Genomic DNA, 26,250 nt, shown 5'->3' with positions numbered 1-26,250 from the left:
GCTCCATCAATTTTTGTGTCATCTGCAATTCTTTTTTTCTAGCATTTTTCTTGGACATCATTGTTAGAAATAGTGCCCAGTATTGAATAAAATATCTATGCAGAATCTTCCTGGGATAAGGATTTTTTTTTTCTTTATTTTGAACGCTTCTAGCAAGCCAGCTTTTAATCCACTTCATATGTGCTGCCTTGAATTTGTTTAGGACTAATATTTTGTAAAATGCCAAGAAATTCTTGAAATCCCTAATATTTCTAGTATCAGCATACACATATCAATAATTTATTTTTGAAACTACATAATTCATTTTATATAATTGTTTTATTAACTTTTTAAACTATCAATAAAGCATTAGCTGTTTCACAGTCCTTTTGAACTTCCTTAGCTTTCCAGGGTTTGTTAAATTCTACGTTACTAGTTGAAAATATTACTTCTGTATTTTTAATAGGTTAAAATACAGTTAATGGGGTCTTGTGGGTTTAAAGATGTTTAGCAGTTGATAGCTAGCTTCCATTGTGGGTACTGTTGAAATATTTTACTCTGATTCTTAAAGTGTGGACACTTCAAAATTAGAGGAAATAAAGTCTCCTTCTACTTCACTGTAAACCATCTTGCAAACATTTTATATGGGCACATCTCTGAATGGAGACAGAGCAAGGCAAATTTGGGACCCGGTGAAAACACTTTGTGGATAGGAGGGAGGAAAAGCCAAGCTGCTCCTTGTTCATGTGTGATATGTCCTGCAGTCCAAGTATCAGAGGGTTCCTTCCAATTTTTCTCAGCTAAACCCACCTTGAACATTTGAGTCTGCATGAACTGTACTGTTTTATGTGCTGTGGAACATACTTTGTTTCAGGGTTTGTGTCTCTCAGGTTCTACTGGACATTGAAGGACATAGGCGAAGAGTCATTAAGTAGGATTTGCTTTGTATAACTGCAATTCGAATTTTTATTTAAATTTTTTAAGAGGCCATTCCTTTACCATTCTTTTGTTCTTACCTATAATATAGGTCATCCTCTGTAGCTAACACATCTTATTCTTTGTTTTTCAAAATGTGGAGCAGAAGCTTTTTGCATCATTTGTGCAAGCAGAAGGGGAAAGGTGTAGCATGCATTCCTCCCACTCACAGCACAGAGTTGGAAATGTTCTCAGCACCCACCAATCTAAAAGAATGTCCAGCCACACTTCACTCTCTTATCTTATTACAGCAGTGTGAGTGGAAGATGGACAACAGAACCTTAGTCCTAAGTCTTGCAGTAGACAGTGATATCTCATTCCTTGGACCTCACAGGGAAGAAAAATGCAGCATCTGTTCTTCAGATGTCATGGTTTCCGATCCATGGCATATGAAGTTTTATCCGGGTCAACGCATACTTCTAACATGAGTACAAACAAGTTGTATATCCATAACCCCTCTGTATATAACATGGGTGCAGTCTTCCACTGTAAAGGACACTTCATTGCCGTGTCCTAGTATGGAAGTTCACAGCTGTGATAAGAACTGAAATTGTGAAACCTATTGGGAATTTTTTGTGGTGATCAAAATTGAGGATGGACCTCTTAACTTTGCCTTCAACATCATCATGTGAGCCTTCCAGCTAGTCTGGTTTCAAGTGTCTTTTTCTCCTTCTCACATCAGCTGGATGATAGGTAAGCTTCTTTTTGATCTGCTGCCTTGAGTAGCCTAATCTGTTAGGCTCATAAATTTGATCCTCACTCCTTATTGCACAGCATTAGGTAGCTAAAAGAAGGATTCAGCAGTGTGCTTGACTGTCACAACATAGCAAGTACTGCTGCAAGACAGCTCAGAAAATGCTATTTTTTTGTAGTCATGAAAAGCACATAAACTTCAGAGAACATTCATATTTTGCATAGAACCACTGAGTATCTTGAATAGCAAGGGACCTTCAGGAATCATCGAGTCCTGCTCCTGGTCCTGCACAGGACACTCCAAGAGTCACATCACATGCCTGAGAGCATTGTCCAAACATTTCCTGAACTCTGTCAAGCTTGGTGCTGTGACCACTGCCCTGGGGAGCCTGTTCCAGTGCCCAACCACCCTCTGGGTGAAGAACCTTTTACTGCTATCCAACCTAAACCTCCCTTGACTCAGCTTCAGGGCATTCCCGTGGCTCCTGTCACTGGTCCCAAGAGTGAAGTTATCAGTGCCTTTCTCTCCACTACCCTCTGTGAGGATATTGAAGGCTGCAATGAGATCTCCCCTCAGTCTCTTCTCTAGGCTGAACAAACCAAGTGACCTCAACCACCACTGTTGTTCAGGCATTTCACAGACTAAGGAAGCTCCTTCATTAGTTAATCTCTTAGTCAGTATGAACTCAATCTTCTCTTTGGGAGTTGGTGTATACACATCCACTCCGGTATGTATATACTCCTTGTAGTCCAGCTGGATGTCATTGCTTTGCAGTTCCTGTTGGAGTGCTCTGTGGCCTCAGCCATCCAGCCCAGGGTACAAATGCCACATCTATCCCAACCTGCACAAACTTTTCTTATCTCCTGGGCAGTACTCCCAACAATACCCAGCAGTGCCTTGTTAATTATTGTAAATATCAATCGTCATTTTTCTGCAGTTGGCAGGCAGTGAGTTGTTGAATGATAAAGTATTTTTAGAGAGTTGCATTTATATTCTTGAGATGCTTCCTTTGTGACTCTCAAAACCTAACCTAGTTATTAAGTAGCTGATAAAACTTGATTTTCAGATTTCAAAAACTACCCCTTCTATCAAGCAGTTATGTTCAAGTTCAGATGTGTTTTCTGCTCAGAAGAGGAGCATGTTGTACCTAGAGCATGCTCTTCAGTCAAACCATGAAAGCAAATCCAGAGCAGAGAAGTAGCTCATGGAGAAGTATATAAATTTGGCTTCTGTTGGTTATTCTGGTGCTAACCACAGGAATTTTGTCCCACTGGAAATGCTTCTGCAATTATTTCCTCCTCAACAGTTATGGTATTATGGGAAGATACAATTAAAATGGAAATGTCACTTAGCATTTGGAAAGAAATGCTTTCCTCTAAGAAATAAATAATCCATATGCTTTAGTGCCTTCCTGCTCTTCATCGTTTAAGTAGCTTTCCTTCAAAGAGGGCTCAACTTTTATGTACCATATGGTTGAAAAACATCAGTTTTGTCACAGTCTAGAATAATGGAATCAACAGCATTAATGCTTCAGATCTTGATATCCTTTCCAGTGGTAGTTTTCAGCAGATCCAGTATTTCCTGTACCAGTACTTTCAGACCAAATGAGGCTTGTACAGTTAACCACATCAGGCTCCTTAGCAGCAGAAGGCAGTCATCAATGCCAGTTTGCATGATGATTAGACAACCACCCTGGCAGCTGCCAGACACTTACTGGTTTCTGCTCTGTCAGTTATTTCTGCCTTCTCTCTGGATCCTGCCATGTGCACAAACCTCAGATCTATCAGTTGTATTAGTGAAGGAATTCACTAATTCACTCCCAACAGGAGTGCAGACCAGCACTTCTCTTTCATTACTTTCTCACTGTCTAATGCTAGGCATAGTAAATACTGCAGTAGGTTGGTGGAAATTGTGATCCTTTCTATAAGAGGCTTAAGCAAATGTTGTTCCATCTCGTTTGCAAACTTTGGGAAGTTAGATCAGCTATTCTTCTAAGAGAAGGATACCATTTATAAGTCACATATATTACTACAAATGTGCAGAAAGAAAGCAGCAGTTGCATTACATATAAAATAATAAAGTTTTTTGTGAACAACTACTCTAACAGCCATAATTTGAGAATGTGCACTCAGACAGCTGCTATGGAGCAGCTAGAAGGTAGCTGGAGCATTCCTGTCACTTCCTATTAAAGACTGACTGAGGGTACAGGTTTGCATATGTTGCTCACCAAAAGTTTCCAACATGCATGTGTTTTCTGAGTACTCACAGAGTGCACAGAACAACTAGGTACTTCCTGGAGTTAACACTTAGACAAATACTGTTTGAGCCATAGAATAAATATTAAATCCTCAAGTAAAAGTACAGTGTTGCCCATGTTGTGATTTTCCTGTTAGATGTCATTAGCATTTTTAGCAGTTAGGGTATTTTTTTGTGCTTTGAAATTATATTCTTATAGCTGTCTGTTCCTGTAGTTTCTTTTTGTTTTGAAAGCCAGACTTTGCTCCATAAAGGAATGTTAATAAGTAAAACTTGCATGTGAAACAGTATTTGAAAGTTCTCTTAATCTCTTTGTAGGCCATAGAAAAACATCTCATCAGAAAGTCCAATGGAGGACTGACCTTCATTGGGGAGTGGAAGAACGGGCATCTTGAAAGAAAGATGGGCCATTTGACCTGTTTTGCAGGTGGAATGTTTGCCCTTGGAGCAGATGGTTCCAGGGATGATAAAGCTGGACATTATTTGCAGCTTGGAGCTGAAATTGCACATACGTGTCATGAGTCGTATGACAGGACAAGTAAGACCTATTGTTATTCTATTTATTATTCTATTCTGATTATTTCAATAGTTGAAATGCAGCAACTGTTGTAATTATCATTATGGTTTGTTATGGACCTTGTCTAACATGCACTGGTTTTATACCAGTATGAATTTTTAATATCTGTCTATTTACTTCTGCTTTATATCATGGTGAGTAAATATAAACCCAGACTTTATGGTTCCTTCATGCATGTTTGTCCTCAGTTTTGGATCAGTCAGCTAAGATGGGTTATATGGGTGTGGTGAGGAAGGAATTTGTGTGCACTCTTGTCCTCACAGATATATAGGGAAGTTTATACTTTAATATATACTATTCTTACAGTTAAGTAGAGGAAAAAATTTGCAAGTAGACTTTTTACTGGTGTTAGTAATAGTGCATTCTGAGTAAGTACAATTAAACAAGAGAGGATGAAGAGTACTGTGCTGACTGTGAGAAGGCCAAAGGCCTGACTAGTGAAGAGGCAGCATCAGACTTCATTGTTGGGCTGGAAGTTTCTCAAGGTCAGTCTTTTGCACCAGGATTATTTTATAGTGACCTTGATGCTTGAAGTGTACTGAGTATGCTTAGGGTGGCTGTATAGTTGCAAAACATAATTAAAATGGAAGAGTCTCAGAATAGTAATCAGAGACATCTTGAGAACTGGACTATCAGAAATAAGAAGTTTGCCAGAAAAAGTCAGGAGCTCTTTGTCTAAAGTGGGAGTTGAAAAATGTCCTGGTCTGTATCAGATGAAGAATTTTCAGCAGAGATTAGATAATATTAAGACTGCCTTAGAAGACATGTGTAATTTGTCACCCTGAATACTCTGTATAAATCTGAATTTCAAGCAGAACAAATGCAGAGACGAACCAACAGAATGGAGTGACAGAGCTTTTATCTTACAGTGGGGAAATATGAGAGATTGGCCTGCTGAGGCTAGACAAATAATACCAAAGAAAGGAACAAATTTATTGCCATCTCAAGGGGTAAACACTGAAGAGAAATAGTTATTTTAAGATATAAAAGAACACAGTTGTAACAAGGGCAAGATTTTAAGCTCGCTGTGGATAAATATAGGTTGGGGATTGGAAATGGTTTTGCATAGCTATCAGAGAAGTGAGTTTCTGAAATACCTTCCCAGTAGAAATAATTGTAACTATACCTTAAGCAGTTTTAAGATGAGAATTCATGTATTTATTCACAGGATTACATCGTATCATTGTATAGTTGCCAGTCTTTTTAAATAATTCAGTCACACAAGTGATAATTTTATTTGGGTAGCAACAGTTTTAAAAAAAGGAAAAGAAAAAAAATATGAGTATGCTTAAGAAAAAAAGGTAGGACATAGCAGCTATTGTTGCCTTCTGAAAAATTGCATTTAAATGTTTAATTTGACATTTCAAAATAAACAATGTTAATTTTACAGTTGTTTGAGCAGACCTAATTTTATTCCTTCAGATGTTTATTCTGTACCCTAAATAAGTCAAAAGATGGGAGAGATAAAAGTTTTGATTACATATTTAATGACTGCAGAAGAACACATGAGCCAGAAAGACTGAAAGCTGTACAGACAGCTATAAATTTGCAATGCCCTTGTTTTCTTTTGTTCAGTCATGCAGTCCCAGGAATGTGGATTGTTTGTGTTTGGCTGTTTTGGTTTTAATTTTCTGACCTGATTTTTTAAAGGAAATTAAGAACTTACACATGCAAAATGTCAACTTCTTTGTTATGTTTTAACAGCAGGATTTGAGCTTAATTGTACACTTTATTGGCAGAACTGGCTGATGGCAGAAGAAGCATCTTTAAGAGGGCAGACAATCATCCTGGTTCAGCTAATAGGTTTATGGTTCAGCAGGCAAAGGGGATTGCCTGATTTCTTTCTCCTATGGGAGTGGGAGAATTTGCCCCATTTGGCATCCCCAGAGGAGAGAGAAGGACACAGAGACTGTGTGCAGGGGATAGGCAGCTCTTCCTTTAGATGACCCAGCAGAGCTGCCCTTTCCTCTGTCATCCCACAGCTGCTCATAATAAACTACAGTATGCACCTGGTGCTGTAGTACTTCAGTATGAAAATACTACTTTATGAAGCAACCTAAATTTCTGTAGCTGAGCTTAAGTCTCAGCAAAATTGAAACAGAATTTCACGGAATAAAAGCCTTTCTGGAAAAATTAGGGCATTATATTGGCAACTATCATCAGCCTGTTGCACATATTGCAGGTTTGAAAGCCTGGTAAAAAAACAACCTGATATTTCAGAAAGCTGGTTATTTCAGTAGTAGTACAGAGAAGCTAGAAAGTCCTTGGAACTGTTCTTACATATTTTCTTGGGGATTATGTCCTAGTGGCAACATGTAAATGAGAAGTTTATGCAGGGATGTAGTCTGGCTGGTAATCTGAGCCACCTATCAATGTTCCCCAGGAATATCTGAGAGAAGACCTTAGACTCCAGACTAAGAGGCTGCAGAAGTGACCGCGTATGTTGTGAGAAGCTTGGGCCCTTGCCATGGCTCTGTGAAAATCCTTGTAGATTCTGTTTGAGCTGAGGATCAGTCTGTAGCACTCATTCAAAAGCTGTCTTTATAATTCAGCAGCAGGAGGAAGCTGGTGATCTTTGGAGGGTGAAGGCAGGTGGTGTAGTCATGGTTTTGGTCTGCCTCTGTGCAAGGGATTTGTGTTTCCAGGATCTATTGGACATGGCAGCATGAGACCCGTCTCCAAGGCTCTTCCCCTCTTCAGGAAATTGTGAATTCATGTGGCACCCCTTAGAAACACAGAGGAATTGAAAAGGCTTATTGATGGTCAATGAGAAAACTTAACTGTAACCAGAACAGTCTTATGATGTGTAGCCTACACATGCCTCTGCTTCCTACCAACTCTACTGTTTTTTGTACCATAAGCTATCAAAAGATTAATGCTGCAGCCATCCTAAATCTCCCATCCTGTGACAGGAGATTTCAGGATTTTCCTGTAGTTCCGTGTGCTCTCAGTTTGGAGAGAAGATTGAGAAAAACAAAAATAGGAGGCATGTGCTGATCTGTGTGCCCATTTACCAGCAGAAGAAATCATAATGCTGTCAGTGGGCACTGGTAAGGCTGCAAAAATACAGCTTAATGTGCTCATGGCACAAGGTTTCTTGATGTTTAGGCTTATGTGAGTACTGCACATCTTGAGGTGCTCCAGTTTCTGGGGATTAGTTCTTTGTTTTTCATGCTTAATGTGCACCACTGAGAAATATGGCACAGGCATAAAATAATTGGCGATGTGAAATCTGTAGATGGCAACAAAAAAGAAGTCCAATGAAATCAAAAGAATAGAAAGATCACTAACAAATCAGTCTGAATAATCAGTTTCCATAGGTATTGTAGAGGTGAGATAAATAAGCAAAATTATCTGTATAGATGGCATTGTGTGCTGATCTATAGCACACAGTATTTTTAGTACAGTCTACCATCCCTTATGCATAAGAATTTTTTCAGCCATTAGCTGATAGTGTGTAAAGTATTGACTGACTACAGAGAGCTTATTTTAGGATGAAATTTTTTGCACTTCTTTAAAGTTTCTTGACAAGAGCGCTCCTCAGAATCGTGGTACAGCTTTAGCTGGTTTTTATGTGTGACAATTCTAGTGCAGAATAAGCCAGATGACTAAGATTTCAGCTGAGACATATGCAAGGGTATGAGTAGATGCTGTCTCTGCCCCAAGACTTTCAGTAAGTAGCTAAACAGGCAATGCTGAGGAAATGAGAATAACATGTTTTTGTGAGACATTTGAAATAGCTATGTGTGTTAATGGAATAGTTCAGGGTCTCAAACAGAAGTGTCTTGGATGTTCTCTTTCTCCAGTTTTGTATGAATTAGAGCCTAGCAAGTATTGTTATAATTATGAATCCTTTCTTACTTTCAGGAAATTTATTGCTAGAGTGATTGTAGTCTTAAAGAAACATGCAAAACAGACAACAATGTTTTCAAAAATACTTATGGAATTAGAAATATATTTATCTAAAAGTATAAAGATTTGCCCTTTTGTTTGGCAGTGCTAAATACAGCTCTCATTTAAGCCAACTTTATGTCAGTTAAAATCTTTTAAAATGGTGCTTATTCAGCTTTGTAGTTTTGCACTGGTATGAAATTGTTTCTCATCTACTCTCCCTGCCTAGGCTATAATCTACCAGTGCTATTAATATGAAAATATTTGGATTATTCTATGACCACTATAGCATTGTAAAATGGCCTTAGATGGTTCTTGGCTTAGAATAATGGCCCCTGCAAGGTACTGTGCCCATAATAGCTTCTTTTCTTTAGTCAGCTATCAATTTTGCATCCTTGGTTTCAGATAAGAATTCGGTGAGATCATCACAATATGCAGAGGTCACCTATCCTTGGGTAGTTTAATTTCTTGTAGTGCCCAATAGCATTAGGAGTAGGTGTGAGTAAATAATTAAAGATTTAATGCATGAGCAGGCTACAAAGCAAGAGAGGACATCACAGTTTCTGTAGGTGGTGGATCACCAGAACTGCCTGAAATCCAGTTTATTTGGTGGATAAGACTAACACAGCTCTCATTTTTCCCTGATTTTCAAAAGACTTTTAAAGAAGTATTTTACTAAGGCCCATTAGGGACATTAAACAGTTAAAATCTAAGCAGCAAGTACCTTTATGGGGGAAGGAGATGGGCATAATATAGAAAACTGGATAGAGATAAATAGTCCACTCTTGCAATGGATAAATGCTGGTTAACCAGCAGTACTCTGATATATTTGATATATATATATGTGTATGAAATATATACTGTATTTATATACATTCTAAGTGTATAGTAAATTTACATTTTGTCTTTTAGTATGTATTATATATAAATAAAGCATGCACATATATAAATTATCAGAAAAGGGCAGGAACAGTAAGCTAAGTGTGCTGATAATAGCAAAAAAGAGTACTACACAAGGACCTTTTGAGGTTGAGTAACTGCGTAATAAATTGCTAAATTAAATCCAGTGTAGTTAATTGTAAAGTGAGGCACCTATGAAAAAATTATTTCTAACCTCACATATTAAATGATGAGTGCTAACTGACCATTGCAATTCAGGAAATTGCTTTTGAGATGATGAAAATGTCAACTCAGTAGCACTCAGGAAAAACAAAATGAGAAAGAGAAAAATAGAAAATGTCATTATGCCACGGTATTAATCTCACCTGCACTTTTTAGGGGTTTTTTTGGTTTTTTTTTTTTTTTTTTTTCGTATTTGCTGGTCCTCTCTCATTTTACAAAGGATACAGTAGAATTGGAAGAGTTGCAGAGAAGGTCAAGAAGATTAACTAGAGGCATGGAACAGTTTCCATTCAAGGCACAACTGAATTAGATAGGATTAATCAGGTGAAAAAGGGACCATCTAGGTAGGAATCAGCAGATTTGCAAAATCACATAGGGATTGGAAAGTGGTTCTGCATCAAGCAGGTATTAGAGATGTGGAACTCCTTAGCAGAGGTTGTTTTGGATGCTCAAAGCTTACACTTTTAAGGAAGCACCAGATAAGTACTTGGGAAATAACTCTATTAAGAATTACTGACCACCTAAAAAAGTATGTCTAGTCTGGGAGAAGTCTTGAGCTCAAAAACAGTAGAGGCTGGTAGAAAAGATGGAAAAAGGTATCTCATATACCTGGCAGGTGCTTCCACTTCCCCATCAATGTCTGATTTTGGCTGTTGTTGGAGATGTGATACTGGAGCAGACAGAATTCCATCTAGTCCAGTATGACCATTCTTATATTCAAAATTTTGGATAGGTAGAACTCTGTGTCTAATCTTCCCCATTTTATAGTGAGATTTATTAAATTTTTAAAGTGAAACCAATAAAGTGGCCCATTTTGAAAGAAGTGCAGTAAACATTTCTTGGTGGAGTTTCCTTTACCATTCATGTGGCTGAAACAGAGTGATGCTTTTTGTTTGGCATCCAGAGCCATAGTATCTTGAAACAAAAAGATAAGGAACTTCTGGAGATTTTCTGCTGGGGCATGCACTGAGAGTTGCTCATATTTTTCATTATAGCATTCTAAGGTTCTCCTTTCAGACCCATGAAACCTTGGTTAATTTGAACCTCTAGCCCATAGGAATTACATGATTAATTGCTTTGATAATTTTTAAAGCTTGAGTGCAACTTCAGAGTTCAGGGCCTTAAAAATTCCCTGCCAAAACAAATGGTGAGGTGCAGTAATAAGAATACATTATTAATGTTAAATTTGAGGACCAATGTGCAGCTGTCTAATACAAAATTTGTGTAACTTCATTGTTGACAGTATTTCTACAGTTGTGTTGTTCTTATATGTTCTTAAGGTTGTATCTTCCAGGTGCTGGCACAGGGCCTTTACAGGTTCCTTTAAGGGCTTAAACAGTGAATCTCTTACTTCAGAGATTTATTTTCAAGTGTATTTAAGACTTCATTGCCCAGTTGTAAACCCTTTACTTGAAGATCACAGCACATCAGTTACAGTGGCCTGACAGCACATCCTTAAACCAAGTTTGGATAAAGATACAGGTTATTTGGTATGATACTACTTGGTTTAGTTCCAAGATCTTTTCCTACCGTGCTAGGTGGGATCAAAGGACATTGAAACCTGTGTTGACCCTTTTTTCCTTTTTTCTTTTTCTTGTAAAGAACTGATGTCGGTCACTTCAATTTTATCCTATAATTGAATGTGTTAGTGTGTTTATATTCTTTGTGTTCCATTAGTTTTCAAGAGGATTACTATAGTCCTGTCAAAATAGGTAGTTTTCTCAAAGGAATTAGATAAATTATTCATAAGAAAAATTATAGGCCTCAACAGTAGGAAATATTTATGAGACTGCTTAAAGGTTTTAGGTTTTTTTTCACAAGTTTGGGATATAGCAGTCTCGTACCCATCCTTCCTGCAAAGATTAGTACGGAAGAAATTTTTTCTTACTTTTACTTTTTTTTTCTGGTTTGTTTCCTCTGCAGCACTAAAGCTGGGCCCAGAAGCATTCAAATTTGATGGTGGTGTGGAGGCGGTGGCAGTACGGCAGAATGAGAAGTATTACATCCTCAGGCCAGAGGTGATTGAGACCTACTGGTACATGTGGAGATTCACCCACGATCCCAAGTACAGGCAGTGGGGCTGGGAGGCAGCACAGGTAACTGTATTAATTGTCTGTCAATAATTTAATTTTGTATATTTCCTCTTTGAAGCCACTTCAGTCTCATGGTAATGAAACACTTCAAGTGGTAATTGATTTTCAGAGTTTCCTGTAAACCAGGGTACATATGGGGGTGCACACAGTTATTGCTATTTTGCATCTGCTGAGTCAGATGCTCAGGTGAGAGGTGCATTCAGCATTACACAGCCCATGAGTTTAGGCGTGGAAATAAAACCCCCTAGTCATGACTGCTACTGTTGTCAGTAGTGCTCAGCCCCCAAGAGTTTCTCTACTTCCCTGCTATTGCTCCAGCAGTCTTTGGAAACAGCTCAAAGCCAGTTTCAGAGATGAGAATAAACATTAAAGATAACAAGACAGTAATGAAATATTTTGACTACATCCAGAGGAGATGAGGGGAAAGCAAAGGAAGAGACAAACCAGGAGACTGGGTAAGTTTATTCTGTGTCTGAAACCCAATTTTGCTCCTGAAGCAAGAGATCAAGAAAAGGTGGGAAGAGATCTGTTGAGATGCCTGTATTCAGAATATTTAGCCAAGCTCAGTACTATCCCTCACTCAGCACAGCTGTAACACCTAGAAGAGGCCAAGTATTTTACAGTTGTGTCTTAGTATGGTTTTCCCTTTTAGTCTGTTTTATTCAAACCAGAATTATGTTATTCTGGAGACAGGTTCTACATTTGTAGCATTTGTATTCCAGAACGCATTGCTGCTGTCTCCAAAACATCAAACATTGAGTCTCATCATCCCTGCTGCCTAAACTAGGCATATTTCTAACATGACAAAGTTAATAACCTACTTCTTGCCTGTGTAGATACTACAAATTATTGCTGATCTAACAAGCTCCTTTCAGAAGTTATGGCTGGATGATCCAAGCTGAGGTGGAGTCCTTTGCAATAGGTTAAAAAATGTACAAGTGTAAAGATTTTCAGGCCAGGATCAGTCTCTTAAGCACACTGCAAAGCATGTGTTTTAATTGTATTTTGTTCAGTTTTCTCCATTTGCTTTCATTATCTTGGTTCCCATTAATGCTTTCAAAACAAACCCTCCCTTACTCCTCCTCTGCCTCCAACTTTCTCTGTATGCAGGGTAGGATTTTATTTTATCCTGTCAGCCTCCACTGAAGTTGTAAATCAAGCAGCCCCTGTGCTTAATTGCCTCTGTCCCTACAGACTGCCTTCTTCTGCTTGTTTTTTCCTTGATAGAAGATTTCTTTATCAAACATAGCCATAAAATATTTTTGACTTTTTCATTAACAGTTTTGCAAATCCCTCCTTCCCACAATTAGGAATTTTCTTACCCCACCATCATACTGGCACAGAAGATTGAAGCTCTTTGTTCCCCAGGATTTTCTGTTCATTGCATATAGATAATAAGTTCTTGTGTTTATTCTTCACACCTACTCACTACTTTTTTTTCTTCCCTATCACACACAGCTCTGGCTGTGTTTATTCCATCATTTATAAATAGAGAAGAGTCTGGTGTGACACGCAGAGCAGTTGGCTTACTGCTGTTGTACAACACTGTCTGAATTTGTCTTCCTTTTGCCTTCCAACCTCTGAAGCATATTTGGATTTATTATCTATATTTTTTGATAAAACTTACGCACTTTAGTGCAAATCCTATGCTTTGTTCAAGGTCTGTTTGGTTGCATCTCTCCAAATCCAGTATCTCTGGGGGAAAAACAAGGAAGTTCAATCTTACATTCCCTCAGTGATCATAAATCCCTGTGATAGGGTCTCTATCTCTTTCCTGATGAAAAAAAGGCTAATTCTCCCTAATACTGTACTTAGCACTAGAGACAGCATTCATCTCAATTGTATTGGGCCAGTCAAATTGGATGATGGAGTGCTGGGGGGCTGGCTGGAGTATTACAGAAATATGCATGCAGGATATTCAGGGAAAATACAGAAAACTACTAAAATCCTTTTCAGGCTAATTATTTGAAAGCAGTAAGAGCCACCACTTCACAATAGGCATGTAAAGCCAATTACTAATCTGAGCTGTGTAAATGAAGGGTTCAATTAAGAGTTGTGGACTTGTGTATCTCGCTAAGCAGTACTGCACCACAGAGGCAGTGAGTTCATCAGAGCTTCTACTAACAGGGAAAATAAATAGCCAAGACCTGAAGCTTGGGCTAACTTCAGGCAAATTGAGGACTGATAGACAGAGTGGAAAAACCTATATCTCTCTGCTGTCATGAGACCTCAGCTGCACCCAGATCTGGGGTCCTCAGCACAAGAAAGACATAGACCTGTTAGAACAGGTTCCAGGAAGGGACACAAATATGATCCAAGGCTGCGAGCACTTCTCCTACAAAGACAGGCTGAGAGAGCTGGGGTTGTTCAGCCTGGGGAAGGGAAAGCTCCAGGGAGACCTCATTGTAGCCTTCTAGCAACTAAAGGGGGCTTACTAAAAAAAGTGAGATTGTGTTTTTATGTGGGCAGATAGTGACAGGACAAAAGGCAATTATTTTAAACTGAAAGAGGACAGATTTATATTAAATGTTAGAAAGAAATTCTTTACTGAGAGCATGATGAGGCACTGGAACAGATTGCCCAGAGAAGCTGTGGATGTAAGTGTTCAAGGTCAGGTTAGATGGAACCCTGAGCATCCTGTTCTAGTGAGTGGCATCCCTACCCATGGCAGTGAGCTTGGAACTAGATGATCTTTGAGGCCCTTTCCAACCCAAGCCATTCTGTGCTTCTACGTAGAGAAGAAAAGTAGACAGAAAAGAGCCAGACATAAGTTGGTGGTAAAAGAAATACGGTTTCACAGTTTCATGGGTTAGAAGCTGTGAGTACAACAGCTGGTGAAGAAACTGGCACAATTTTTATGGGTATGTTGTTGGCACAGTTGAGAAAAGTTACATATGCCACAAAAAACACCCTCAGAGAAACTGAGGGAACTGGGGTCCAATCTAGAAGCACATCAAATTTTATTTCCAAAGAACTTAGGTTCATGTTGACCTCCCTGTATATTACAGGCACTGAAATTTCACTTTGTGTCACTTTTGAGTTGAGACACATGTATTTGGCAGAAGTATACTGTTGAATATTCTCCTGTTCTATTCTGTATTTGAATAAAGGAAAGTAGAAAATCCACTGCTTCTGGTAGTTTGTTCCATTATTTATTTATTTTTGCTGTTTAAACCCCCCCCCATATTTTATTTCCCATTTGAATTTGCCTAATTTCAGCTCTCAATCACTGGGTTTTCCTATGGCTTCCTATGCCATTTTAAAATGTCCTTTCCCCCATATTTTCTTTCCAAAGAATTTTCATAGATAATAATAAGCAATGTCCTAGCAGGAACCCAGACTGAACTGTCTTACATGGCCATGGAAGGCTTTGAAGTGTCACTGCATTCCAAAGGTTGTCTCTACCTTCCAGGCTAGCCTGGGTCTGCAGTTACACAGTCTTGATGACTAGATTTAGGATTATGTGCCTGGTTTTATGAAACTCATTTTGTTTGGCACCCAGTTACCAGCAGATTACACTGTCTGCTGTTATTTACGTGTCATTTTAGCCAGCAGCAGTGTTGCAGTGATTGATAAAACTTCAGACTGCTCCTTGTGGATCTCTGTGAGAAGCAGCTCTATTTTGTGATGATTTTGCATTGCCAGTTCTTTCTTAGAGCACTGTCAGTCAATTTTAAATTGAATTATATTGATATGGTATAGTGCTGCCTTGTCTTCCCATAACATCTTAAATACCATGTCAATTGCCTTAGAAGCTTTTAAGTTTATTACAGCTCTGCAGTTACCTTTATTTATCAAATTTGTAGCTCTCAAAGAATGAAATCAAGCTTGTGACCAAAATAGTTTTCTATAAAACCATGCTGATTGGTGTCAGTTATCCTCTAATTTATATATATATATATATTTTATTTTTTTTTTTTTTAATATATGTATATCCACGTGTCTCTGTAATTGACTGGAACAACATCAGATATGCCATCCTAAAATTATTCAGTCTGCCAGTGCCTCATAATGGTAGAAATATTACCTTAATGCCCTTCCAGTTTGCTTGGAGCTTCCCTGTATTCTGTGGTGCAATAAATTAAGCATTGTTTTATCAGGGAGACTGGTCTTCAGCTCTGGAGTGAAAGGGTATCTGGGTGGAAAATCAGATGCTACTACACCAAGTGCTCTGAAGTCTCTGTGAAGACAGAATACTGAGAGTTTCAAGTGGCATTTAAGCAGCTTGTCTGTAGCACCAAGCTTTTCGGCCAGTTTCCCAAAATTCTGTACAGCTTGGAATCAAGGACAAATTATTTGTTCATGTTTGAAAATTTTCTGTTTGGATGAATAGCTGTAAAGCAATCTTTCAGAGGCTTTTTTCCTGTACAGATCATTACTACATGCATTATGTAGAACTCTGATCAGCTAAGGTAGATCTTTGCCTATTCTGAACAGCGTTTGTCTTCCCAAGGAAAAATTTCTGAAGATATAAGGTTACTTGGTAACCATAAGGAAAAAAAAAAGTGGCTATAGAGCATACATTTTCTTTCTCCAGGCTTGTAGACTTGCTGACTTCACCAGTGTTGCACTTAGTTACCCAAATATGAGACCTCTACAGCAGAGAGCAGAATCTCAGTACTATCCATTAGCTGCAATTTCCAAAATAAGTTTTGTCTCATACACTGGCTTGAGGATTTAATTCTTCTAGAGGAAGGAGATGGTGTCCTAACAGTGGTACCATGTATTCCTTGTTTTCATTTTGCTACAGTCACTAGCAGGTTTCTCCTGTACAGGCTGTGGCACATAGCATCAGGGTTGCTTACTGGTTGACCAGAGAATCTATGTCCTGATCAGACTGTATACTGGAAATTCTGGCAGGAGTTGGAAACACTGGGGCTTCCTCCTCCGTCTTGCCATGCTTCAGAGCAGACAGAAGGTCATGTTCTGCATTATTATAAAAAGGGATAGTGCCAAGAGCAGGCACTTCAATTTTCTGCCTATAAAGCAAAAGTGCTTTGGCTCTTGTTTATTCATATAACACCTGCCTGGTGGCTGTAGGAGTTCTGGGGAGGAATATGCAAATGTTTCTGTAAAAAGCATATGCATTATTTCTTCAGAAGCTAAGCAATTAATTTTTTTCTTTCATTTTTGTTGTTTTGGTTGATTGGTGTGGTTTGATTTTGTGTGGAGAGAGTGGTGTTGGGGTTGTTTGTGTTGTTGACGTTGTTTGGCTGCCATGTGGTAGCTAGCATCACTTTGTTGAGCAAGAGCGTGCAGACAGAGATTGTCATGCATTTGGTGCTCTTGGGTTAGATGTGTCACATACACCTTTCTCTTCACTGTAGAGAAAATCTGGTCAACCCAGATCTCAGCATGTGAGTAGTCTCAGTGTAGCCTTGGCCTGCACCAGTAACCAAATCTGAAAATAATTCATCCAGACACTTTCTCCTTTTAGACTCAAGTCCCAGCAAAAAAATGGAGCGTTTCCATCTAAACTTGGAGAAGGCTGTGCTTGAGATAAGGAATTACAGCAAGCATTAGATTTTGCCAAGAAAGACTGTACCTTTCTTGGCATAAATCCAGACTCTAGAGCCACAGCCATTCCAATAACATACTTTAGCCAGTCTCTTCACTTGCTTTTCTAAAAACCTTCCTTTTCGGAAATTTGAAAGAACTTTGTACAGTCTGGATTATTCTTTGTTCCATGAACAGTCTCAGATTTCCACAGGGTAAGAGTATATTCTAGGAGGATGTCAATGGAGTACCTGCTGTGCTGTGACTTACTGTCCTGGGTATCCTGCTCAACTTTTCACTTTTCCTCCTGATTTCAATAACAGCATCTGCTGACTTCTTTGTCCATTTGTCCAGTGGAAAATTCCTCTTTATCTCCCAGTATTTCTAGTATGCAAAGGTGATACTGAGATCCTTGAAGAGTTAGTTTTGACTGAATCTGTTATCTCTGCATAGAAAGGGCATAATTCAAAACTTATTTGCTCCCCTGCCTTGACTCCCCTCAGCTTCTGCTGAGTATAACTGGCAAAAATCAGAATTAACAGAAATGTGGGCCTAAAGCACCATGTGGAGAGGAGCTTCACACAAGGCTATCGGGCTGAATCATAGATTACTGAGCTACAGGTGGCTGTGTTCAGTTGTTGGTAATGACAGACATCCCGAGACAAACATTTTCCTTCATCCCTGCTTCTTTTCTGTCCCTGCATGAATCTATTAAAAGAGTTGGTATCTGCTGAGGAAGCACAGTCAAAGCAGCAGGGAAGCACAAATAACCTGTGAATCATTTCAGAGTCGTTTCTTCAGAGCCAGTTTTAATGGCTGATATCCTTGTGTGCTGTAAGGTCATGAATGCGAGTGGAATAATGAAAGTGTAGGCGAGAGGTGCTCTGAGCTACTAACAGTTTCTTTCCAGTCTCCTCCTCTTCCATTGTGCTTTTCACAGTACTGTATTTGAGCTGGGGAGGGGGGAGAATCCATTGGCCCCTTCCTTCATGGATTGTGCATGGATTTAAACTCCATGCTTTAAAGGTAAAGACCTCTGCTGCAGTCCAGCATGCAAGCTGACTTGAATTTCAGCTGTATGAACAGGAAACTGAGAATAGCATAGGTAGGAGAAGGAGATGAGAGGAGAAAGCAGCAGCTAGCAGAGTTTACAGGATGGAATCAACAGTCCATAAAGATGAGTACAGTATTTTATTTCCACTTTCAGTAAGTCTCCATGACTAGCTATCAATCAAAGAATTCCTATAACTCTTCAGACTCTTCCAGCTCCAAAATTCAGGGATGTCTGTTACCTTCCTGTGCACATCACAGCACTTAATCCTTTGACTTGACTGATGTTCTACCCAGTGTCATCGATGAGGAACTGCATGAGCTCAGAGAAAAAGTCTGTGGAGTCCTTGTTATGTCATCAGTATCAGCCACCTGTAAATACCCAGGAAAGAAAGTTCTTCCCCAGAATACTTTCTTAGCATGTAGCAGTTTGCCAAATGTGGTGTCATTAATAACCCTGGAAGGATGCGTCTTCTGTATATGTCCAGTCTCCTTTTCTTTTTTTCAGCATAAACTGTTAATGTCCATAGCATCCTTCAACAAAGAGATTCACAGCAGAAAAATGCAGCACGAAAAGAACCACCTTCTTTGTTGATCAAGCTTGATACTTCAAAATTTCCAAATTTTGTTCTACAGTTAAATTCTCTGTGTCTTTTCCCTTCCTTTTTGCAGGCAATTGACAAGTATTGCCGAGTTAGTGGTGGCTTTTCTGGTGTCAAGGATGTGTATTCCTCATCTCCTACATATGATGATGTACAGCAGAGCTTTTTCCTTGCTGAAACTTTGAAGTAAGTCCTTTTCACTCCTGCATCTTTCTGTAAAAACTCACATCTAAATTCTAGAAGATGTTTCACAGGTAGCTAAATGAGGCAAAGACTGATTTTGAGTATTAGGAGCACCAAATGGAATAGAAAGCAGGTCCTGAAAATAGCAGGTTTTGTGTCTTAATTCAGACATCACAGCATGTTTCACTGGGAAAAAGGGATTCCAAGTTCATCCTGTCTAAGGGGATAGTGTGGCTATTCTATCCTTCTGCTGGCTCCTTACCAAATTCCTCTAGGTAATCACAATACTTTGTTGCCTCATGTTACCATTATAAAAAGAAAGTCAGCCACTGCTACCTCCTCTGTTGTCTTCTTTAATTTTATTTCACTTACTCCTTCAAGTACATTTTCTGGAGACTAAAAGCAGTGGTCCCAAAGAGAGAGGCAGCAGTTTCAAACAGGTCAGGTCAGAGAAACAGTACTTCTCCAAGAGCTGATGGTGTATGATTGATCTGCCTTTAAAAGCCAAATAAGAGAATGAAATCTGCTCCTAAGGCATTTCTGTGATGGCATGGCTGACTTTTGATGTATCACCAGAATCCTGTCTGCATCTTAAATAATCACAAGGAGATCTGAAAATTCACTGATGCATCAATGAGTAACTGGATATACTATAGTGCCAACATTGCAGATGGTGGCAGTTCTAGGAAAGAACTCAGCATTTTTTACTGACTTTTGGGTTGGAGCATTTCCTGCTCGTGAAACAAAATGAAGGTTTATTGAGGAGCTGGATATTAGATGTTTTTGACATTGATGCAATCAAACCAGAAACTGGTTTCACAATGAGATAGCTCAAATGAAAATAAAGGTGGAAAGGTTAGGTGTGATGTCATGAGGAAAATTAAGATGTTCCTTAGAAGAGGGGCATAAAATATGTCTTGAGTAATACCTGCTGTAGTGTTTTTCTGCTATTGATGATTACTTCTGCATATTCATTCCTCTCAAATTCAAATTTGGTAACTGTCCCAAATATGCTTTATTGCTGCTTGGATACTTCAATTCATCAGAGATACACAGCAAATTTGAAAGTTTTGAGCAGTACTTGGAATGAAGGTACCTGTTGAGTGGGAAGGATGAAGATGGAGAAATAGGTTGCTTAAGTTATTCAAAGGAAAAATGTGACTCAAATGAGGAAGGTGAGTTTGAGTAAAATGAAATATTGCTGCTGTGGTGAGAAGAGCTTGGAGAGCTGCAGCAGGAGAGAGCGAGGCAGAAGTACTGAGGAAGGGAAAGGCCTGATAATTTAAAGACTAATGAAGAGTGTGAAGAAGGAGACAAGATATGTGTGACAAAACTGAATCATCTCTGCAAGAAATTTTTATCTGTAAACAGTAAAGAGATGAGGAAGGAAAGAAAAAGTAGGGCTCCATTGATTGGATTGTGGATAGAGCTGGCAAATAAAGGCAGCAGAAGAATTGATCAGGCAGTGACACAGGGCTGAAAGCAGCAGACACTCCCAGTGTCTGATAGAGAGAGAGTGAAGGAACAGCAGAACACGTATGCACATTCTGGATGTGCCAGAGTCCACTAATGGGAATGACACCCTTTCCTTGTCAAGTGCAGCAAGAGCTGTCTTTTTCTAGATGGCAGGAAAGCAAGCAGGAGGTGAGAGATCCTGTATGCCTACGCTGTTGTGCTTGCACTCACACAGCCAGGTTTTCTGTAACAAGGGAAATGTCTTTTGAGTTTTAACTGTTGTGTTAGGAAACTTTGACAGATCCCTACTACCAGTATGTCCTACAGAGTTATAGCACAGTCACATTCAAAAGTGTGCATTGAGACAAAAGGAACAACAAATACTTGTTTTCTGTATATGCCCAGTAATCCTTATTTTTTTGCATGCTTCATGTCCTCTGCATGTTATTATAATGTACAAAATCTGTGAAAACCCTCTGCACAATCTATTGTCCCATTTCCTCTCACCAGAAGCTGAACCAGCTTCCAGAACGCTGATGACAAATCCGATACTGCCATGGTTTAATAGCTTCTCTTGTGCTGCCATGAAATTTTTGGGTTGGATTAAAGAGGATTAGTCATTTCCAAGTGGGTTTACTCCATTAAGAAAAGCTTTTTGACGATTTCTTCTCTGCTCTCCTGTCCCCCAGATACCTGTGGTTGGTGTCTTGATGTTTGTTTTACACTGCAGGTCTTTGAAGGGAGACTCGAAAAACAAAAGTTTATTGGAAAGATTAAAATTCTGTGTTTATAACAACTTTTCATTGAAGGACTTGACCATGATAAAAATTACTTCAGATCATCATAATAGGGAAGGCTGTGTGTGTGCTGTAAAAAGATTGAAAGCAAGTAATTTGTTTCTAGCTGTAGCTGCTGAACTGCGAGGCCTGAAGATGGTCTGTTGCCCCTGCCTGCCTATGCTCTGCTTTAATACCCATGTTTTTTATCTCTGTCTTGGTATCCAGGTATTTGTATCTGCTTTTCTCCAATGATGATCTTCTACCATTAGACAACTGGGTTTTTAACACAGAAGCTCATCCTCTGCCTGTTCTACATTTAGCCAACACCACACTGTCAGGAAATCCTGCATATCGATAAAAACAGCTCTATGAAGAGGAAGAGAGACTGTTTTCAGCTCTGTTTTGTTTACATGGACCACTTGAGACTTTAGCAGGAGGGGAGACAGACAGACAGACACTTGGTAAACCTAGACCCCGAGTCAAGCAAGTATTGGCATGGGAAATGAAGCTCTTCAACATATAAATAAGTTAAAAGTTCTGTTTTATACATGACCAAAACACGTGAGTGTGATTTTTGCAGGACGAAGACTTCACGCGCTTTGAACCCTGGCGAGACATGGAATCTACAGATAATATTAATGCAGCAGCACGAGAAAGAGGAGGCTTTTCCATCCAGGGAAAGGAACTTGCTGCTTGCTGTTGCAAGGAACAACACACAGTCACCTCTTCAGATGGGTGGGTTCCAAATACCTAGGTTTTCTTTTCCTTTCTTTTTTTTTTTTTTTTTTTTTATGATGATGGCATGAACAAAGCAACACCACTGCACCAGCAGCATCAGGATTTGAATTTCTTTCTGTACCTGTCTCAGTTTTCTAAGGAGCATCTGTCCAGACTGGCAGCCATTCTCAGAGCCTCTAATCTGTTAGACCTAAACTCTAAAGTACAAAAAGTATTGCCTCCTCATTTTCCCTTTCAAAATAATGCTTATATCCAAAAAGAAAAAACAATTAGTAAGCATTTGGTTTGTAGTTCACTGTCAGCAGAGTGGGCTTAGTTCATTTGGCAAGCTCAGTCAAAGTCTGGAGAGTATCACAGGAGTAGGAAGGAGCCTAAGTTTCCCTTTCTCATAAATTATGTCACATGAAAAATACTATTCTCTTCTTAGTCCTGGTTCTTTTAGCTAAATAAACAGAGAAGACAACATGAGCATAAGTGTTTCATGATTTATGTTGGAGGATAGAGGATATAGTATAGAGGAACTATATGGAGTTATAGTATAGAGTATATGGAACTAAAAGAAGCTCCCCTTGAGCTAAGCAATGAGAGTTTGCTGCTCTGTATTTTTGTATACAAGCTGTTATATTTCATTCTTTGGATACTATTCACAGAACCTTCTCTGCAGGTGTATGTGTGTCTGACAGAAGCCTAAAATTGCCCTTGATTTACTTTACAAAACTTGCTTTTCTTCTGGGTACTCCAGTACAAATCCAGCATGATCTTTGGAAGCAGCCTAACATCTCTTATATGTGACTGGAAAAAGAAACTGAAGAGTCTCTTCTTTCATTAATTTATGATGCTGCTAAATGCATGGAGTATTTCAAGTACTTTATGGCTGGGCTGGATAGTATCACTTAAATTGAGTCTTTTTCAGTCTTCATTTATTTGCTAAAAAAAGTTTCATCTTTCTAGGTTTTTTATCTTTTCAGTTTTGTCTTTCTCGATCTCTTTTTACTGTTGTTCAGAACCCCTTACAGCTCAAATTATTCTTTTTACTCCCCTATATAGCTCTCAAATTTTTTTGCCATGGTGACTGGCCCCTTTGCTAACAAACAGCCTTTAGGTGGAGGTTTCCCTCCTAATTAGTGCACAGGTTGAGTCTTTAAAAAATCTCGATGATGTTTTTGTACAGAAGCAAGTGGGAGACCTCTTCAGTGAGCTACAGTAGTACAGCATCAGATTAAAAGGGAGTGAGTGCTATTTTCCATCCTCAAAAATGTTTTTATATTAAGTTTTATATAAAAGAACTTTACTCCTTATCATATTATAACACATCTGACTGTAGAGTTTCCCCCCAAAATTACTCTTCATTTGTCTGTTTCACTAACTTAGACATAGAAATCATCATATGATCTAAGTAAAAATGTTGTCACATGTTTTTTTCCAGACAGTTACTTTAGTTTAAGGGGAAGAGAACTTGGGGCTTGGGAAAAGTTTCAGTCTCAATGTTTGTACCTTAATACCAGTTACTTTGTTACTGTAATTTGCAGCAGTATCCTAAAAATAATTTGAGAACGTAAAAAGTAATTAATATAGTAAATAAAACTGATTTCAGTATTTGTTTATTTTAAATTAGAAGTAGCTTAATAAATGGATTCTTCTTATTGGCCCCACAATAATTTATTTTTCTAATTATTATTCAGTGGCTTACTGAAGAACTAGTAATTTTTCATTTTCCCAAGTTCAGATATGCTGTGTTTTCAAATTGTTTTTCTGATCTTATGAGAACTGTTATTAGTTTAAAACTGTACTCAGTTGCCTTGTTCTCTTACGTGGCTCTGGGTATATAGAAGAAAGAGGAAAAGCAAACCCTTCTGTTAAAAAAAAAAAAAGAAAGAAGAAAAAATAATAAAAGTAAATTCTGCCTCATAGACCCATCCCTGTACTCCTCCTGATAAATGCAGGTGTAGAATGGCTGCCAGTCTGTTCAGAGAAAGGTCAAGGAGTCCCAGAAACAGCAAACTTGCTTCTCCTCCTCCATCTTCCTCTTATGAACTAAAGAGGAGCCATTCAAATTTAACTTATCCATGAATCCTAGTGGGTTAACTTACTGCCACAAGAATGCCTGAATTGAAGACTAAGCCATTTCATATTATGGGATGGTGTTCTTCTCAAAGCAGATGTACAGTACTGCTATTTCTTCTTTGTGTACATAAGCAGCAAGTACCAAATAAAGGACACTTGTTTCTTGTTTTCCAGTTACCCCAATAATAGTCAGTTTATTCTCCATCACTCTAAAATACCAACTGGCCTTTTTCTCCAGAAGCTAATGATGTGCAGAGTCTATCAAAAATAATTCATTTTAAGGATTAATTGCTGCGTCTTTCATAAAATTCATCCTGAGATTTCCCAGATCAAGCAGAGTTTGGAGTTTATGGGTTCTGGCTGAGGTACATGCTTAGTTACCAAGCACCACAGATACTGAAACTTCTGACTGAAGTGATGTGCCCTTGTTCTGAGTCCTTCACAGAAAAGTAGGTTCTGATCTGCCAAATGGCATTATGTGCAATCCGAAGTTCAGACTGTTTTCCCTCTGGGTACATAAGGTACAGTAGAATGTTGCCATTTTCATTCTGTTGCTGCTGTCTTACTTTCTTGAAGATAAAGAGTGTAAATTTAAGCACAAAAATGACTTTTTAGTCCTAGCTGTTTCTGAGTCTTGCACTGTACTCGCTAACAAAACAATCCTCATTTTCTCTAGGTAGCTGTCCCATTTTACAACTCCTACAATACCCTCTCCCCTTACAGAATTAAATAAAACCCAGAAAATCATGTGCATTTTTGGCACACTGGATTTGGGCAAGAGCCTGGAAATCCCTGTCTATTTCCTGTTTGCATGCAGTCAAAATAAAGATGTATGATTCTTTTCCTAATCCAAGCCTCAAACTTGCCTGTTGGTCAGGAACTGCCAGCAGTAAATTTTTTCTTTAACAATTAGAGCTTGACTTTTCAAAGAGGCCAGATTTCTGCAGCTTCCATTAACAACCCTGGAGCTGTGCATGTCCTGCAGTCAAGAAGTCAACTTCTTAGTGTTGTCCTCTAAATAAAAATAAAACCCTTGAATGATATTCTGAGTGTTGATTTTGCTGCACAATATACTCCTCCAAACTGAATGTTCAAGAAAGTATAGAAAATAGCAAGTGCCCTGAAGTAGAAGGAAGAGCAAGTAGTTCCATGTGCCAGTCACACCTTTGCTGTTCCTTCAGCTCCCTGCTCCAAATTTGTGGATCACTATGTTCTAGCTCCCAAACACTGACATATTCTCCCACTGTATTTTACAAGATTTGAATATTGCCTGGGTTCTGAAAGGTGACAATAATTACACACTCTGTGTAATGCCATCTTTTACGGTTAGAGGTGCACCCCCTAAGCAAAGCCCTGGTGGTATTTACACTAAGCCTAGCCTGTGTTTATAAGAGGACAAATAAGAAACAGGCTTCTTGATACCAGAGAAAAATAAAAGCAAGCTCTTGATCTGTACTGTAGTTGGGAGATTAGTTCACCCTGAGTAAGACATCCCTCTTTCACTCCTTGAATTTTGAGAAAACAGTCTTCTGACTCAAGAGTTTGAGTTGCCATACAAAGAGGAAGCCCAGGCTCTTCTGCAAGTTGTGTGTGTACAGCTGTAGCAGAGATGATAAACACGAGCTGCTTCAGCTGTCAGCACCTTCTAACAAACTGCTCTGTAACTGCCCAGGAAAGTTGGGAGCCCCCAAAGTCAGAGGAGACAGCCTGACCTGTTACAGTGAATTGTTGCCTTTAATCCTAATCGCTTGGTGGAAGTTGGATTTGCATTCTGCCTTTATTCTTGCTTTGTCTAAAACTGACAGATTATTTTTTTCCTCCAAAATAATAAAAGGGCAAAAGTCTATCTTCTGATGTGGAAACTTTCTGCCTCTGACCTGGAATCCTGCATATGTACTTTTTACAGATTAAAAAATAATATTGTATATAAAAAAGATTGAATAAAGAATGTCTTTAAGTGAAAAGGGTGTGGTCTTTTTCCTTTGCCTCCAAAAGCAGCATCCTGTAGCACTGAACTGTGGAGCTGACCTTATTCCGAAGGCTTGATGGTGCTGCAACTTTTCTTTCCCCTGCAAATCTGCTAAGGACTTTATCAACTTAAACTTCAAGACCACCCCCTGTTGCAAAATTAGACCCCTGTACTTGCTTCTGACAGGTCCCTGTAGTGCTCAGATTGCTCTCAAGATGCAGCTTCATGCACAACACTTTGAGGCTGTTCCTGGGTGCCATTGTGAAAGCCACCAAACCTCACAAAAGTTTGAGATTTCTCCCCATTTCTCAAATTGTGTGAAAGTGG

General features: G+C 38.9%; 1 protein-coding gene across 1 annotated transcript in view; it reads left to right on the top strand.

Moving 5' to 3' along the window:
• The window catches only part of MAN1A2 (mannosidase alpha class 1A member 2), a 135,736-nt gene extending 109,818 nt beyond the window's left edge, over positions 1 to 25,918 (top strand). The window contains exons 10-13 of the mRNA XM_012569883.5: positions 4,223 to 4,442; positions 11,418 to 11,590; positions 18,806 to 18,921; positions 21,378 to 25,918. Coding sequence (XP_012425337.2) covers positions 4,223 to 4,442; positions 11,418 to 11,590; positions 18,806 to 18,921; positions 21,378 to 21,510 — 642 coding nt within the window. The 3' untranslated portion in view covers positions 21,511 to 25,918. The remainder of the gene's footprint in view (positions 1 to 4,222; positions 4,443 to 11,417; positions 11,591 to 18,805; positions 18,922 to 21,377) is intronic.
• The last annotated feature ends 332 nt before the right edge of the window (positions 25,919 to 26,250 follow it).

The sequence above is a fragment of the Taeniopygia guttata genome, chromosome 1, assembly GCF_048771995.1.
Source record: "Taeniopygia guttata chromosome 1, bTaeGut7.mat, whole genome shotgun sequence".
Classification (NCBI taxonomy): Eukaryota; Metazoa; Chordata; class Aves; order Passeriformes; family Estrildidae; genus Taeniopygia; species Taeniopygia guttata.
This window is presented reverse-complemented; position numbering and strand designations above follow the sequence as displayed.